The sequence below is a fragment of the Bombina bombina genome, chromosome 12 (assembly GCF_027579735.1).
Source record: "Bombina bombina isolate aBomBom1 chromosome 12, aBomBom1.pri, whole genome shotgun sequence".
Classification (NCBI taxonomy): domain Eukaryota; kingdom Metazoa; phylum Chordata; class Amphibia; order Anura; family Bombinatoridae; genus Bombina; species Bombina bombina.
This window is the reverse complement of record NC_069510.1, coordinates 23,017,865-23,031,816: the sequence shown is the minus strand read 5'-3', so window position 1 is coordinate 23,031,816 and position 13,952 is coordinate 23,017,865. Positions and strand designations below refer to the sequence as shown.

General features: G+C 38.0%; 1 protein-coding gene across 3 annotated transcripts in view; it reads left to right on the top strand.

Annotated features, from left to right (window-relative positions):
* BRD3 (bromodomain containing 3) overlaps positions 1–13,952 on the top strand; it is a 128,156-nt gene that overhangs the window by 37,062 nt on the left and 77,142 nt on the right. For all 3 annotated transcript variants that reach the window (XM_053695623.1, XM_053695621.1, XM_053695622.1), the window contains exon 4: positions 13,709–13,846. In XM_053695623.1, the coding sequence (XP_053551598.1) occupies positions 13,709–13,846 (138 nt within the window). The remainder of the gene's footprint in view (positions 1–13,708; positions 13,847–13,952) is intronic.

The window sequence follows — 13,952 nt, the reverse complement described above, 5'->3', positions numbered from 1 at the left end:
TTACTCCTTCTAAACGTTTTAAGCAATTATATCCTGTGCCGTCTGACAGATTAGGGATTTTCTCCCAAAATTCTAGAGTTGATGGGGCTATTTCTACCCTTGCTAAACGTACTACTATTCCTACGTCAGATGGTACTTCGTTTAAGGATCCTTTAGATAGGAAAATTGAATCCTTTCTAAGAAAAGCTTATCTGTGTTCAGGTAATCTTCTTAGACCTGCTATATCATTGGCTGATGTTGCTGCAGCTTCAACTTTTTGGTTGGAAACTTTAGCGCAACAAGTAACGGATCATGATTCTCATAATATTATTCTTCTTCAGCATGCTAATAATTTTATCTGTGATGCCATTTTTGATATCAGAGTTGATGTCAGGTTTATGTCTCTAGCTATTTTAGCTAGAAGAGCTTTATGGCTTAAGACTTGGAATGCTGATATGGCTTCTAAATCAACTCTACTTTCCATTTCTTTCCAGGGTAACAAATTATTTGGTTCTCAGTTGGATTCTATTATCTCAACTGTTACTGGTGGGAAAGGAACTTTTTTACCACAGGATAAAAAATCTAAGGGTAAAAACAGGGCTAATAATCGTTTTCGTTCCTTTCGTTTCAACAAAGAACAAAAGCCTGATCCTTCATCCTCAGGAGCAGTTTCAGTTTGGAAACCATCTCCAGTCTGGAATAAATCCAAGCCTTCTAGAAAGGCAAAGCCTGCTTCTAAGTCCACATGAAGGTGCGGCCCTCATTCCAGCTCAGCTGGTAGGGGGCAGGTTACGTCTTTTCAAAGAAATTTGGATCAATTCTGTTCACAATCTTTGGATTCAGAACATTGTTTCAGAAGGGTACAGAATTGGTTTCAAGATGAGACCTCCTGCAAAGAGATTTTTTCTTTCCCGTGTCCCAGTAAATCCAGTGAAAGCTCAAGCATTTCTGAATTGTGTTTCAGATCTAGAGTTGGCTGGAGTAATTATGCCAGTTCCAGTTCCGGAACAAGGGATGGGGTTTTATTCAAATCTCTTCATTGTACCAAAGAAGGAGAATTCCTTCAGACCAGTTCTGGATCTAAAAATATTGAATCGTTATGTAAGGATACCAACGTTCAAAATGGTAACTGTAAGGACTATCTTGCCTTTTGTTCAGCAAGGGCATTATATGTCCACAATAGATTTACAGGATGCATATCTGCATATTCCGATTCATCCAGATCATTATCAGTTCCTGAGATTCTCTTTTCTGGACAAGCATTACCAGTTTGTGGCTCTGCCGTTTGGCCTAGCTACAGCTCCAAGAATTTTTACAAAGGTTCTCGGTGCCCTTCTGTCTGTAATCAGAGAACAGGGTATTGTGGTATTTCCTTATTTGGACGATATCTTGGTACTTGCTCAGTCTTTACATTTAGCAGAATCTCATACGAATCGACTTGTGTTGTTTCAAGATCATGGTTGGAGGATCAATTTACCAAAAAGTTCATTGATTCCTCAGACAAGGGTAACCTTTCTGGGTTTCCAGATAGATTCAGTGTCCATGACTCTGTCTTTAACAGACAAGAAACGTCTAAAATTGATTTCAGCTTGTCGAAATCTTCAGTCACAATCATTCCCTTCGGTAGCCTTATGCATGGAAATTCTAGGTCTTATGACTGCTGCATCGGACGCGATCCCTTTGCTCGTTTTCACATGCGACCTCTTCAGCTCTGTATGCTGAATCAATGGTGCAAGGATTACACAAAGATATCTCAATATCTTTAAAACCGATTGTACGACACACTCTAACGTGGTGGACAGATCACCATCGTTTAATTCAGGGGGCTTCTTTTGTGCTTCCGACCTGGACTGTAATTTCAACAGATGCAAGTCTCACAGGTTGGGGAGCAGTGTGGGGATCTCTGATAGCACAAGGAGTTTGGGAATCTCAGGAGGTGAGATTACCGATCAATATTTTGGAACTCCGTGCAATTTTCAGAGCTCTTCAGTTTTGGCCTCTTCTGAAGAGAGAATCGTTCATTTGTTTTCAGACAGACAATGTCACAACTGAGGCATACATCAATCATCAAGGAGGGACTCACAGTCCTCTGGCTATGAAAGAAGTATCTCGAATTCTGGTTTGGGCGGAATCCAGCTCCTGTCTAATCTCTGCGGTTCATATCCCAGGTATAGACAATTGGGAAGCGGATTATCTCAGTCGCCAAACGCTGCATCCGGGCGAATGGTCTCTTCACCCAGAGGTATTTCTTCAGATTGTTCAAATGTGGGAACTTCCAGAAATAGATCTGATGGCGTCTCATCTAAACAAGAAACTTCCCAGGTATCTGTCCAGATCCCGGGATCCTCAGGCGGAGGCAGTGGATGCATTATCACTTCCTTGGAAGTATCATCCTGCCTATATCTTTCCGCCTCTAGTTCTTCTTCCAAGAGTAATCTCCAAGATTCTGAAGGAATGCTCGTTTGTTCTGCTGGTAGCTCCGGCATGGCCTCACAGGTTTTGGTATGCGGATCTTGTCCGGATGGCCTCTTGCCAACCGTGGACTCTTCCGTTAAGACCAGACCTTCTGTCGCAAGGTCCTTTTTTCCATCAGGATCTGAAATCCTTAAATTTAAAGGTATGGAGATTGAACGCTTGATTCTTGGTCAAAGAGGTTTCTCTGACTCTGTGATTAATACTATGTTACAGGCGCGTAAATCTGTATCTAGAGAGATATATTATAGAGTCTGGAAGACCTATATTTCTTGGTGTCTTTCTCATCATTTTTCTTGGCATTCTTTTAGAATACCGAGAATTTTACAGTTTCTTCAGGATGGTTTAGATAAGGGTTTGTCCGCAAGTTCCTTGAAAGGTCAAATCTCTGCTCTTTCTGTTCTTTTTCACAGAAAGATTGCTATTCTTTCTGATATTCATTGTTTTGTACAAGCTTTGGTTCGTATAAAACCTGTCATTAAGTCAATTTCTCCTCCTTGGAGTTTGAATTTGGTTCTGGGGGCTCTTCAAGCTCCTCCGTTTGAACCTATGCATTCATTGGACATTAAATTACTTTCTTGGAAAGTTTTGTTCCTTTTGGCAATCTCTTCTGCCAGAAGAGTTTCTGAATTATCTGCTCTTTCTTGTGAGTCTCCTTTTCTGATTTTTCATCAGGATAAGGCGTTGTTGCAAACTTCTTTTGAATTTTTACCTAAAGTTGTGAATTCCAACAACATTAGTAGAGAAATTGTGGTTCCTTCATTATGTCCTAATCCTAAGAATTCTAAGGAGAAATCGTTGCATTCTTTGGATGTTGTTAGAGCTTTGAAATATTATGTTGAAGCTACTAAGTCTTTCCGAAAGACTGCAAAGATTTGCAAAGCAGCAACTTGGTCCTCTTTGCATACTTTTACTAAATTCTACCATTTTGATGTATTTTCTTCTTCTGAAGCAGTTTTTGGTAGAAAAGTACTTCAGGCAGCGGTTTCAGTTTGAATCTTCTGCTTATGTTTTTCATTACACTTTATTTTGGGTGTGGATTATTTTCAGCAGGAATTGGCTGTCTTTATTTTATCCCTCCCTCTCTAGTGACTCTTGTGTGGAAAGATCCACATCTTGGGTAGTCATTATCCCATACGTCACTAGCTCATGGACTCTTGCTAATTACATGAAAGAAAACATAATTTATGTAAGAACTTACCTGATAAATTCATTTCTTTCATATTAGCAAGAGTCCATGAGGCCCGCCCTTTTTTTGTGGTGGTTATGATTTTTGTATAAAGCACAATTATTCCAATTCCTTATTTTATATGCTTTCGCACTTTTTTATCACCCCAGTTCTTGGCTATTCGTTAAACTGAATTGTGGGTGTGGTGAGGGGTGTATTTATAGGCATTTTGAGGTTTGGGAAACTTTGCCCCTCCTGGTAGGAATGTATATCCCATACGTCACTAGCTCATGGACTCTTGCTAATATGAAAGAAATGAATTTATCAGGTAAGTTCTTACATAAATTATGTTTTCTGACTGAGTGGATATAGATTCACCTACAGTATAGAAGTATTAAAGATCTCGACTTTTATTTTTTTTTACTCCCCTCAAAACAAAGTTCTGTAATCGTCATAATGTTCCGAAATGCTTGTCTCCTTAACCAATGAGATCCTTTTGTTTTTGTATATTTTAGTCCGGTAATCGTATGCATCCTGGGAGTTGTAGTGTTTCTCTGAGCAGAGAGGCACACGTTTAGTTCTGCAGCACTGCACATCTATAATTAGCAAGGCAAATCACAATTACGGTCATTTTTTGTGTGGGTTTGACTGCATGTGCTAATATTTTTTTTTTTTTTTTTAAACCTACATCCAAAATGCTATATATTTTTTAAAAAGTGCATGGCCCTGCTTTTCTTTCCTAAAAATCACACGCTGGCCGTACACAGCAGTATTGTTTTTTTTTTTTATTTTACTTTCTAAGTGAATAACCACTTCCCCCCCACTTGTCATGTATTGTACAGTAATTGACTATTTTGAATTTTTTTTTTTAATAACTTTATTTGTTGAGCATATGTGATCACTGCATTCTCCCATACGGTTATAATAAACTGTGTAAAATGTATCTGGTTATTGCAAAACTGCTCTAGCATAAGGTTTTCTGGAGCAATAATTGTGTAGGTTATCTAAAATGTGATTTAACATCAAACTTGTCTGCACTGTCCTTTAATACTTTATTCCATTACATAAATTATACACGTTATACTTTTTTATTAAAGGGACATTATTTTAATTTTTTTATTTTCATTGTATTGCCCTTATTGTTAGTGAGATCTGTGAGGTTGAATAACCTGCTGTTTTTGTTTGTTTAAATAGTTATTTTTTTTATAGTTATTACAATCATGTTTTGGGGGTGTTTTTATTTTTGGGATGTTATAATTCTTCTTTTATGCATATGTTGTATTTGTTTATATATAAATGCAACTAATTGTATTTTTCATCATCTTCCCTTGTTTTTTTGTTGTTTTTTTGTAAAAAATAAAAATAAAATAAAGAATAAAAAGAATATTAAAGGGGGACAGTGTTCTTGTTGTCTTGAAGACCTCATGATTTTAGATGTCTGAGGTTCATTTTGTCTTTTTCTTCTGTATTCCTATGTTATTTACAACTTCAGAGCTCTTTTAAGAAAAAAATTTTTTTTTGGATGAATGGTTTTCACTACCTACATCTGGAGAACCAGATATAAGGTTCCATCTGTTCTTCTCTGGAGAGTGATATATTTTTTTATTTTTTTTTATGGGCCAACCTGTCAACACAGAGGGACAGAATACAGTGTCCCTATCAAGTCACTAATCAAAGGTAGATCTGAGGTGACACTCTAGATTAGAATATTATAACATGTTTAAAATCACTTCTGTTACTGGAAGACCAAATAAAGACAGACATGTCATGTTTGATATCAAAATAATCCTCATGATGTCATAATGGGATTGCTTGTAAGGGTATATGTACTGGATATACATAACTTAAATTATAAGTTATCCTATAACTTCAGCCAGGGTTTGCACCGTGATTTGCTCCTACCTTCTTTGCCCACTCTAAAGGGACCTGGTCAGAAACTTGACCTTAGGATTTTTTTTTTTGTTATTGAAATTGGGATTTCAACAAAATAATATTTTGTTCTACATGGGAGGTTGCATGCAACAGCGTGTTTGTCAATATTTCTGCCATCTCCCTGGAACAGAGGCTACTCTGGTACAGTTATAGGTTGATATTTCTCCTTTTGTTTGTGTGTTTTTTTTTTAACTTTTGCTTTTCTGTGTATCTGTTTTTAATTCCTTTTTTAAATAAATGCTTTGTGACTTTTTGCTCATAATAAATGTTCCTTTATTAAGTTTTTGTCTTTGTCTAATATTTGAACCACGTAACTGAAGAGACATAGTAACAACAGTATTGTGTTTTTGTTTGTTTTTTAGGTTGATTTTTGCCAAATTGTGTTTTGAGATTTTTATTTGGTTAGTCCTGGTTTTCCTTTAGGATTTCCCATATAATTTTAAAGGAAGTTTGTGCATTTTTCTGGGTCTAGTACAGACTAGAGTGTTTAACCCTTGCACTCACTGAACTAAGTTACAGACAGGCTTGGCTAGAGTGGCTAGTCAACTGGTTTAAGTGAATGAAAAGTTTGTGGAATGAGTGCCCAGTTTTTAAAAATCCTATTAAAAACAGGGGCACTTTCATTCATTAAACTTTACATTTCACTGGTTTTGTTAAAATACGTACCTTTTTTCTTCTTGAAAGCTGCTCCAGCGCTTCTCCAGTCCGTCACAAGTCTCTTAAAATGTCAGCAATGACGATTGCGGCATCCTCCAATCACGGCTTCTCCCCCCCCCCGGGGGAATCATTGCCTAAAGCAATGCCGTGATTGGAGGAAGGCTGGGATCGTCATTTCTGACGTAGGAAGAGGCTTGCAACGGGCGGGGGAAGCGCTGGAGGGGCTTTTAACAAAGAAAAGGTAAGTATTTTAACAAAACCAGTGAAATGTAAAGTTTGATGAATGAAAGTGGCCCTGATTTTAATAGGACTATTAAAAACCGTGCACTGGTTCATCAAAATTTACATTCACTTTAAGGTGGCAAGAGTTGGGTAACCCTTTCTGTGACAAACTGGTGACTGTTAAGGTGTTGGTTAACCCTGAATGTGACAGTACTGTAAAATTGTTTTTCTCTTTATGGGTTTCCAATGGCTTGTTATACCAGAAAGAGCATACAATGAAGGGGGGATGTTAATTGTTTTTTGTTTTGTTTTTTTGCATGTGAAATAGCTGACCTTCAGGAAAGTTAGGCCTTAATAGCTCATTTTCTAGGCGCACACAAACATTTTTTTATTTCTGTCTGTACATCAAAGCCCAATACCTATAATATTTAAACATTAACATTTTTTAATTCACCCCCCACTGCTGGGAGTGTAATTTCTTCTGCTAGCTATGTATACATTTTTTTTTATAACCAATACCTACCTATGTGTTGAAATTTTCTGTGTAGATGGGAATACCATAGGAACAGTAAGCTGTTTCAAATGCCTAAATAAAGGTAAAATAAATATTTAACAAACAATTTAATACACTCTAGCAGGTTAACTGGGAACACATTAAAGGTTAGAACCTGTCCACTATCTATTTAACTGCTTAATACCCTAAGGACGTTCCATGCCATCCTAACAGCGCTGGGCTTTAACGCTTTTTGGACGGCATAGAACAACCTATGTTTGGCGTCCTGCAGACTCCTGCTTTAGGAAAGAAAATAATCAGAATTGGGGGCATGCCTAGCATTAAAGGCAGACCCCCAAGATCTGATCCTGGCCTTGAAATCACGCTATCACATAGATGTAAACACTTGCTTGAAAAACGAAATCACGCGATCTTGTTAAACACTTGCCCCAGGCATGAAGGGGTTAAATTCTTAAGTTACTGTTTGCACATCACTTCCAGTTGTCTGCTTGCTACAAACACCTTTGTGTAGTTCTCTTACACTGTGCTGGAATTATAGAGGTGCCAGGGCTTTCTTGATAACTTTTTTTTTTTTTTTTTTTAGACATTTTTAAAATTTGTTATACTTAAAGGGATAGGTCAAAATTGAAATGTGCATAGGTACATTTTCAATTGTAAAAAGAAGCATTTTTGCACTAAATTCCATTAGCAAAAATTGCTTCTAGTAAAATATTACTTTTTTCTTTAGTGGCATACACACATATGAGACACACAAATTAAGTCTTCAAAGTTCCTGCTGACTCTCTGAGAAGGTGCGTTGTTTAATACTAGTGCACGGACCATCACTGCATATGCTGCTAAAAAACGGTATTAACCTTTACTAGTAGCACCCATGCACATTTCAATTTTGATGTTTCCATTCCTCTAAAGAGACATTAAACACCTTAATTTGTATATAACCTGTTTAGTTATGTATAATGAAACAACTTTGCAGTATACTGTCATTATTTATTTTGCCCCTTTTCATGTTATTCTGCTCTGAAAATCAAACAATTTCTAATTCCCAGAACTAATACCTTGCTGCATTCTCAAGGCTAAAGAAAAAGGGTTGTTTAAGATACTAACATTCTAATCTCTAATAGCTAATCCCAAAAGATATGTATACCTCCTAGCTACAAACCGAAATGATTATGCAAGAACAATAAATTAAGGGATAGCGCTAGTCAGCATAAGAGGTGCGTATAGAAATTGATGTGTATGTGTACGGCTATTGCCGATCTCAGATATACCTGAAATATATCCGTTTGCAATAAAAGTACTTAACTAATAGTATATTTAAAATGAATGAATGATACAATTTATATAATAAAAAATATTTATATAAAAAACAAAATCAAGATGCCGGCATCAGATTCAAAATGACAATGATTACACAATAAAGACGTCAATTTATAAAAAACAATCAGTATATAAAAGAGAAGATAATCGGTATACTAGCTTAAAGTGCATATCAGAAGAATGCAAAACAGAGTATAACATTCTACAAACGGCTAGTAGTATATTGTTGACCCCATAGGTGCTAAATAGCAAGGGTATCAGAACGTTCAGAGTTCTCCTTTTGCGACAATGTCTAGAAATATGCTAACAATGTTACCGTTAATCCGTGGGAAATAACCTTTGGCGATTCAATTGTATCCCAATATTAGTCACCAGACCTTGTGTCGACGGCAGTGGAATTGGCTAGAATCTGTAGCCAGAATGAGTGTTCCTCAATGTGGTAGAGGTAGATGTTGGGACCGAGGTGTTTGTTGGCAGCCTGTGCGGTTGTTGTGGCTGAACCTCTAGGTCCTACTACCAGTTCCGGTTAGCAGGTCAGGATACGGGTCTCAAGTGTGAACACTGTACATCCATCTTAGTAGCACGCTGACCTGTGATAAAATCTGTGTGTAGCCAGATTGGTAACGGTAGATCATGGGTCAGGAATTACGCATATAGAGACCACTTGTATTGTAATGTAAGTGGCTCAATGCACCTCACCTACTACTGTATATTAGTGAATGTAACTTGGGGATAAATGAGCATCTCATTTCCCAAGGTTCACTTGGGGTGGATGCCAGAGGATCGTCGGGTGCCTTCCTTGAACCCCCCCAGGCGGAGGCAACAGAAATAGCGTAGATGGGTTAATTACAGGACATTGGACTTTACCCACAACCAATAAGAGTTGTACATATAAAGCCTAAAACTAACAGTACATTACCTAAGAGTTGCAAGATGCATATTTCTCTGTTTGTGCTATTGGCATAATGTTTAGCACAGGACTCTGCAGCGGATGGTGCTCTGGTGCCCCATCGTTTCAGGCTTGCTTAAAACGGAAGTTAAGAAGCATTGGTCGTAAGCATTGTACACCACCTTTCAGTTGGCGGATTAAAATTGGGATGATTGACAGCCCCAACTAGCGGGCGATAGGCCGTGAATGTGCAGGAGACGGCATTGCACAAGCATTTCACTAGATATGCTTTGCAATGTTAAATGCCTACAATGTATGCTGTCGGCATTTAGTGTGGTCGAGCTGACATGATTTGCGGTAGCGAATCATGTCCGCACGACTAATACATTTTCCCCAAAGTTTTAACTCGGAGCACATTGCCGTTAATGAGATAACTAATTCTTTGCTGCTGCTAAAAAGGTGGTTGGAGTGGAGATATAAATGTAACGTGGAAGTCATGGTGCAGAGTTTATGATTTGCACCATGTTATATATTTGTATGGAGAGCCCCTCTAGCACTTGTGTAGAAGTCTGACCATAAAATAAATATATAACAGGGAGGTGGTAGTGCAGAGAGTGTAAGATCACTAATACACAGTGCACTCCCCTACCTGTGTAAAGGGTCAAACAAGTTTATACTAGGGGCTCGGAGCCTCATATTCGCAGTGCATTTCCTGTCTGGGACACACAAACATAGAGCATGGAGGAAGGGGATATGACTTCATGCACAAAATGGTCTGTTCTACAGAAAGCTCACTCCTCACCACTGTACAATGCATGCTGGGAATTAGTCCAGAACTGCAGTGGCACAATTCTGAGTGTGAAACATAAAACTACATTCAGGGGGATTAAAAGAGAGACATTCAATGGTCTGACTTTTGTATTTCTAAAGTAGGCTGAAATATTTCTATTTTTAAATATGGGGGCGGTAAAAGAAAAAAATGGAGCAAGCTAAAAGCCAACATTTCTGAATGGAGAGTGAGGAGGCAAGGGCAATGCTAAGTGGGGGGTGGGCGTTGTGTAACCAGAAGAATGTAGAATGGTTGCTAAAGATCTGTATAGGGCATAGCATTCTAATACATAGAACTGCCTTTACTTTGCGTAAGAAATCAAGTGACCTGATATCAAATAAATATCCTTTTTATCCAGCAGGTCAGGAATACCTTTGGTGAAATGCCAGAGCAGGAAGCATCAATCCTATATTTTCTATTCTCGCATATCATTTAAGAGAAGAGTGTGTAATATGGAGGCACTGGCAAGCCCAGATTTCCCGTTAAATTATACCTTAAAGGGATAGTAAAGTCCAAATTAAAATTTCATGATTCAGATAGGGCATGCAATTTTGAACAACTTTCTAATTTATTTTTATCATCAAATTTAATTTGTTCTCTTGTTATTCTTAGTTAAAAGCTAAACGTATGCTCATATGCTAATTTCTAAGCCCTTGAATGTCGCCTCTTATCTGAATGCATTTGACAGTTTTTTCACAGCTAGAGGGCATTAGTTAATGTTTCATAAAGATAACATTGTGCTCACATATGTGGAGTTATTTAAGAGTCGGCATCAATTGCCTGAAAAAGCAAGTTTGTCAAAAGAGCTGAGATAAGGAGGCAGTCTTCAGAAGCTTAGATACAAGGTAATTACAGAGGTAAAAAGTTTATTTCTATAACAGTGTTAGTTATACAAAACTGGGGAATGCTAATAAAGGGATTATCTATCTTTTTGAACAATAACATTTTTGGTGTTTACTATCCCTTTAACCCACAGAGGCATATAAAACATGTTAAAGGGACAGTATACACTCATTTTCATATAACTGCATGTAATAGACACTACTATAAAGAATAATAAGCACAGATACTGATATAAAAATCCAGTATAAAACTGTTTAAAAACTTACTTAGAAGCTGTCACTTTGGCTCTGTTGAAAAGGTAGCTGGAAAGCCCACTGCAAGTGGCAAATAAGAAACTCCCCCCCTCCCCCTTCTTTTGCATATGAAAAGACCCTTTACACAAACAGGAGCAAACTGGAGTAGGTAGTCTAGCGTATTCACATAAAACTTTGGGGCTTGGTTAGGAGTCTGAAAATCAGAGCAATGTTATTTAAAAATAAGCAAAACTATACATTAATTAAAAAAAAAAAAACTTTATGGGCTATATAAATAGATTATCTACAAAACATTTATGCAAAGAAAAAATGAGTGTATAATGTCCCTTTAATTTATATGAAATGAAACAAGAAAAAAAGTCATAGAATGGCGATGAAATAAGTAAAGTAATCCATTTTTTTGTTTAGGTATAACACAATTTGACCATGTATTCTGCCCATGTGCATATCTGTGTCAGCTTAATAGACCCGTCCCTTCCTAACTGAGCCGCATTATCCTGCACCCTACTTTACCTGTAAGCAGGGAAGAGATGCCGCTTCTGGTGCCGTACTAAAAACTCAATGCGCAGGTCTTGCATTGCCCGGACACAGCCATGCTGGGAAGCGAACACTGACACGGGGGGGGGGGCGTTACTCTTACAGCTTATGTGTGCAAGACACTAGGGCTGCGGATTCCGAATGAAAAAGTTTTCACCCCTTCACTAACTAGCATTTATTTTACAGTCTCCTGTACACAGTAGGGCATAGAGTGCGTTGACCAGTCACTGCGCAACATGAGGCAGATATGAAACGGTTGAGAAACTGTATTAGGATTTAAAATATTCAGCCACACTCATATCTTAACAGAAGTAGTAGTGCCCAGCAAGTTTCCACATACATAATAAACACTACTCTATGTTATGGAGATCACCCTAATAAAGGCCACAATGTGCAAATGTGAAGGAAGTATTTAAAGTTCCTCACATTGAGATAATCAAAATGTGACTTGCCTGAATACTTGAAGGAAGATATCTTGCCTCTTGGAATCAGGAAAGTACCTATGAGCAGCTGGGTCCCACCAACTTGCAGGATAAGCCAACGCATACATCGCTACACCGGGTCTTCGGGTACAGAGTACCGCCTCCGGGCACCGTTCCAATCAAGTGCGTAGAAAGTCACATGACTGGCAACCAATTAGGCTTCTGAAAAGCCAAGCCGGTCCAACTACTTGAAAAACGGATCAGTCGAAATAAGTTTTGACTTCACAACCTGACCTGTGCTCACTACTACAAATGGCCCTGCCCAGGATTTCTACACATCGCAGCAGGTTTTGCCTTGGGACTCGCTACCTCCTGATAGTGATCCAGATGCTCTGGCAAGGCAGCTGCGCTCTGATGGTCAGAGCTTCTGGTGTCAAAAAGGTGCCACCCTAGGCACTGCCTTGTTAGCCTAGGCCGTAATACGCCCCTGACTGAAACATTTTATTACCAAAGCTAAAACTCATCAAATATTCTAATGAGCATTGCATTATTTTAGACTTCTATGAACCTGAATGACATTTTACACGGATGAGAAAATTGTATTAATGAATTGCTATCTGAAACCTACTACAGGTATACCCCGCTCATACAGCGGGTTAGGGACCGGAGCCCCGCTGTAAAGTGAAAACCGCCTTAAAGTGAAACAAGGCTGTTATAGCTTTCTTTTCAGTGTTTAAAATCATGAAAACATGATTGAACTAACATATATTAGGTGTGCAATAGCGCTACATTTAGTTTAACACTAGCACAGCAAGTATTCAATTAGTATTCAATAAATTCTGTACCTGTAAAATAGTGACAATGACTATAGTAAAATTTGCCAGACTATAGCACTGAGACAAAGATTGCATTGCAGTGCTATAAACAGAGTGAACTAAGCATAACAAAATGGTGCCATTCACTTTTCTCGCAATCTCACGATGATTACAGCACTGTTTCAAAATCCTTGGAGGTTGAACTTCAGCTCCACAAAGCGCTGTATTAGCGAAGCGCTGTAAAGTGAAGCGCTGTAAAGTGAGGTATACCTGTACATTTAACCAACTAGTATTAGTTTCATTTGCTTGTGAAATATTTGAAATGAGTCGTTTCACACATTGCCTAAAATGAACTCTGCATTCTACAGAATATATATATAAATAAAACACTCTCTAATTTCACAGCTGTGAGGCCTAGAAAGGATCCAGCTTTCCCAAGCTAAATGTTAGGTGCATTTGGTGATGGCCGGCAGGGGAAGTAGAGGGTACCCATGGGTGTTTTGGGGGCTATAAACTAGGCAGTTAGGGCCTAATTGTAAGGTGCCAGTGGCTCCTTTGCACCTAGATTTGTCAGGCCCTGTTTTAGTAATTTCAACATATGCTTTTAAAAAAAAGACTAGATGCTTTTTATTGGCAAAGCATCATATAAACACTTCATATTGATGCCATAGTAGTTTGTGGTTTGAAAGATGCATCTAAAACTTGCTACTTTGGAGAAGAGGGGTTTTTTAGGCAGGAATTTTGGAATACTCTTTAAATGTGGGGAGTTTTGTTGCCTACTTTTGGATCAAGAGCAGTAATAAGAATGTGTAAAAGGTTGAACTTTTATGGACTTTTTTTTTTTTTCTCTCTCTCCAGGACTACCATAAAATCATTAAAAACCCAATGGATATGGGGACAATAAAGAAACGGCTGGAGAATAACTACTATTGGAGCGCCAATGAGTGCATGCAGGATTTCAATACCATGTTTACAAACTGTTACATTTATAACAAGGTAATACATTGTTACATTTGTGTTTAACACTGCAGTTTTGCAATTTATACCAGATTCTATGCTTAGTCGCTATATTTTCACAAGGTCTCTTTCTTCTAATAAAGTC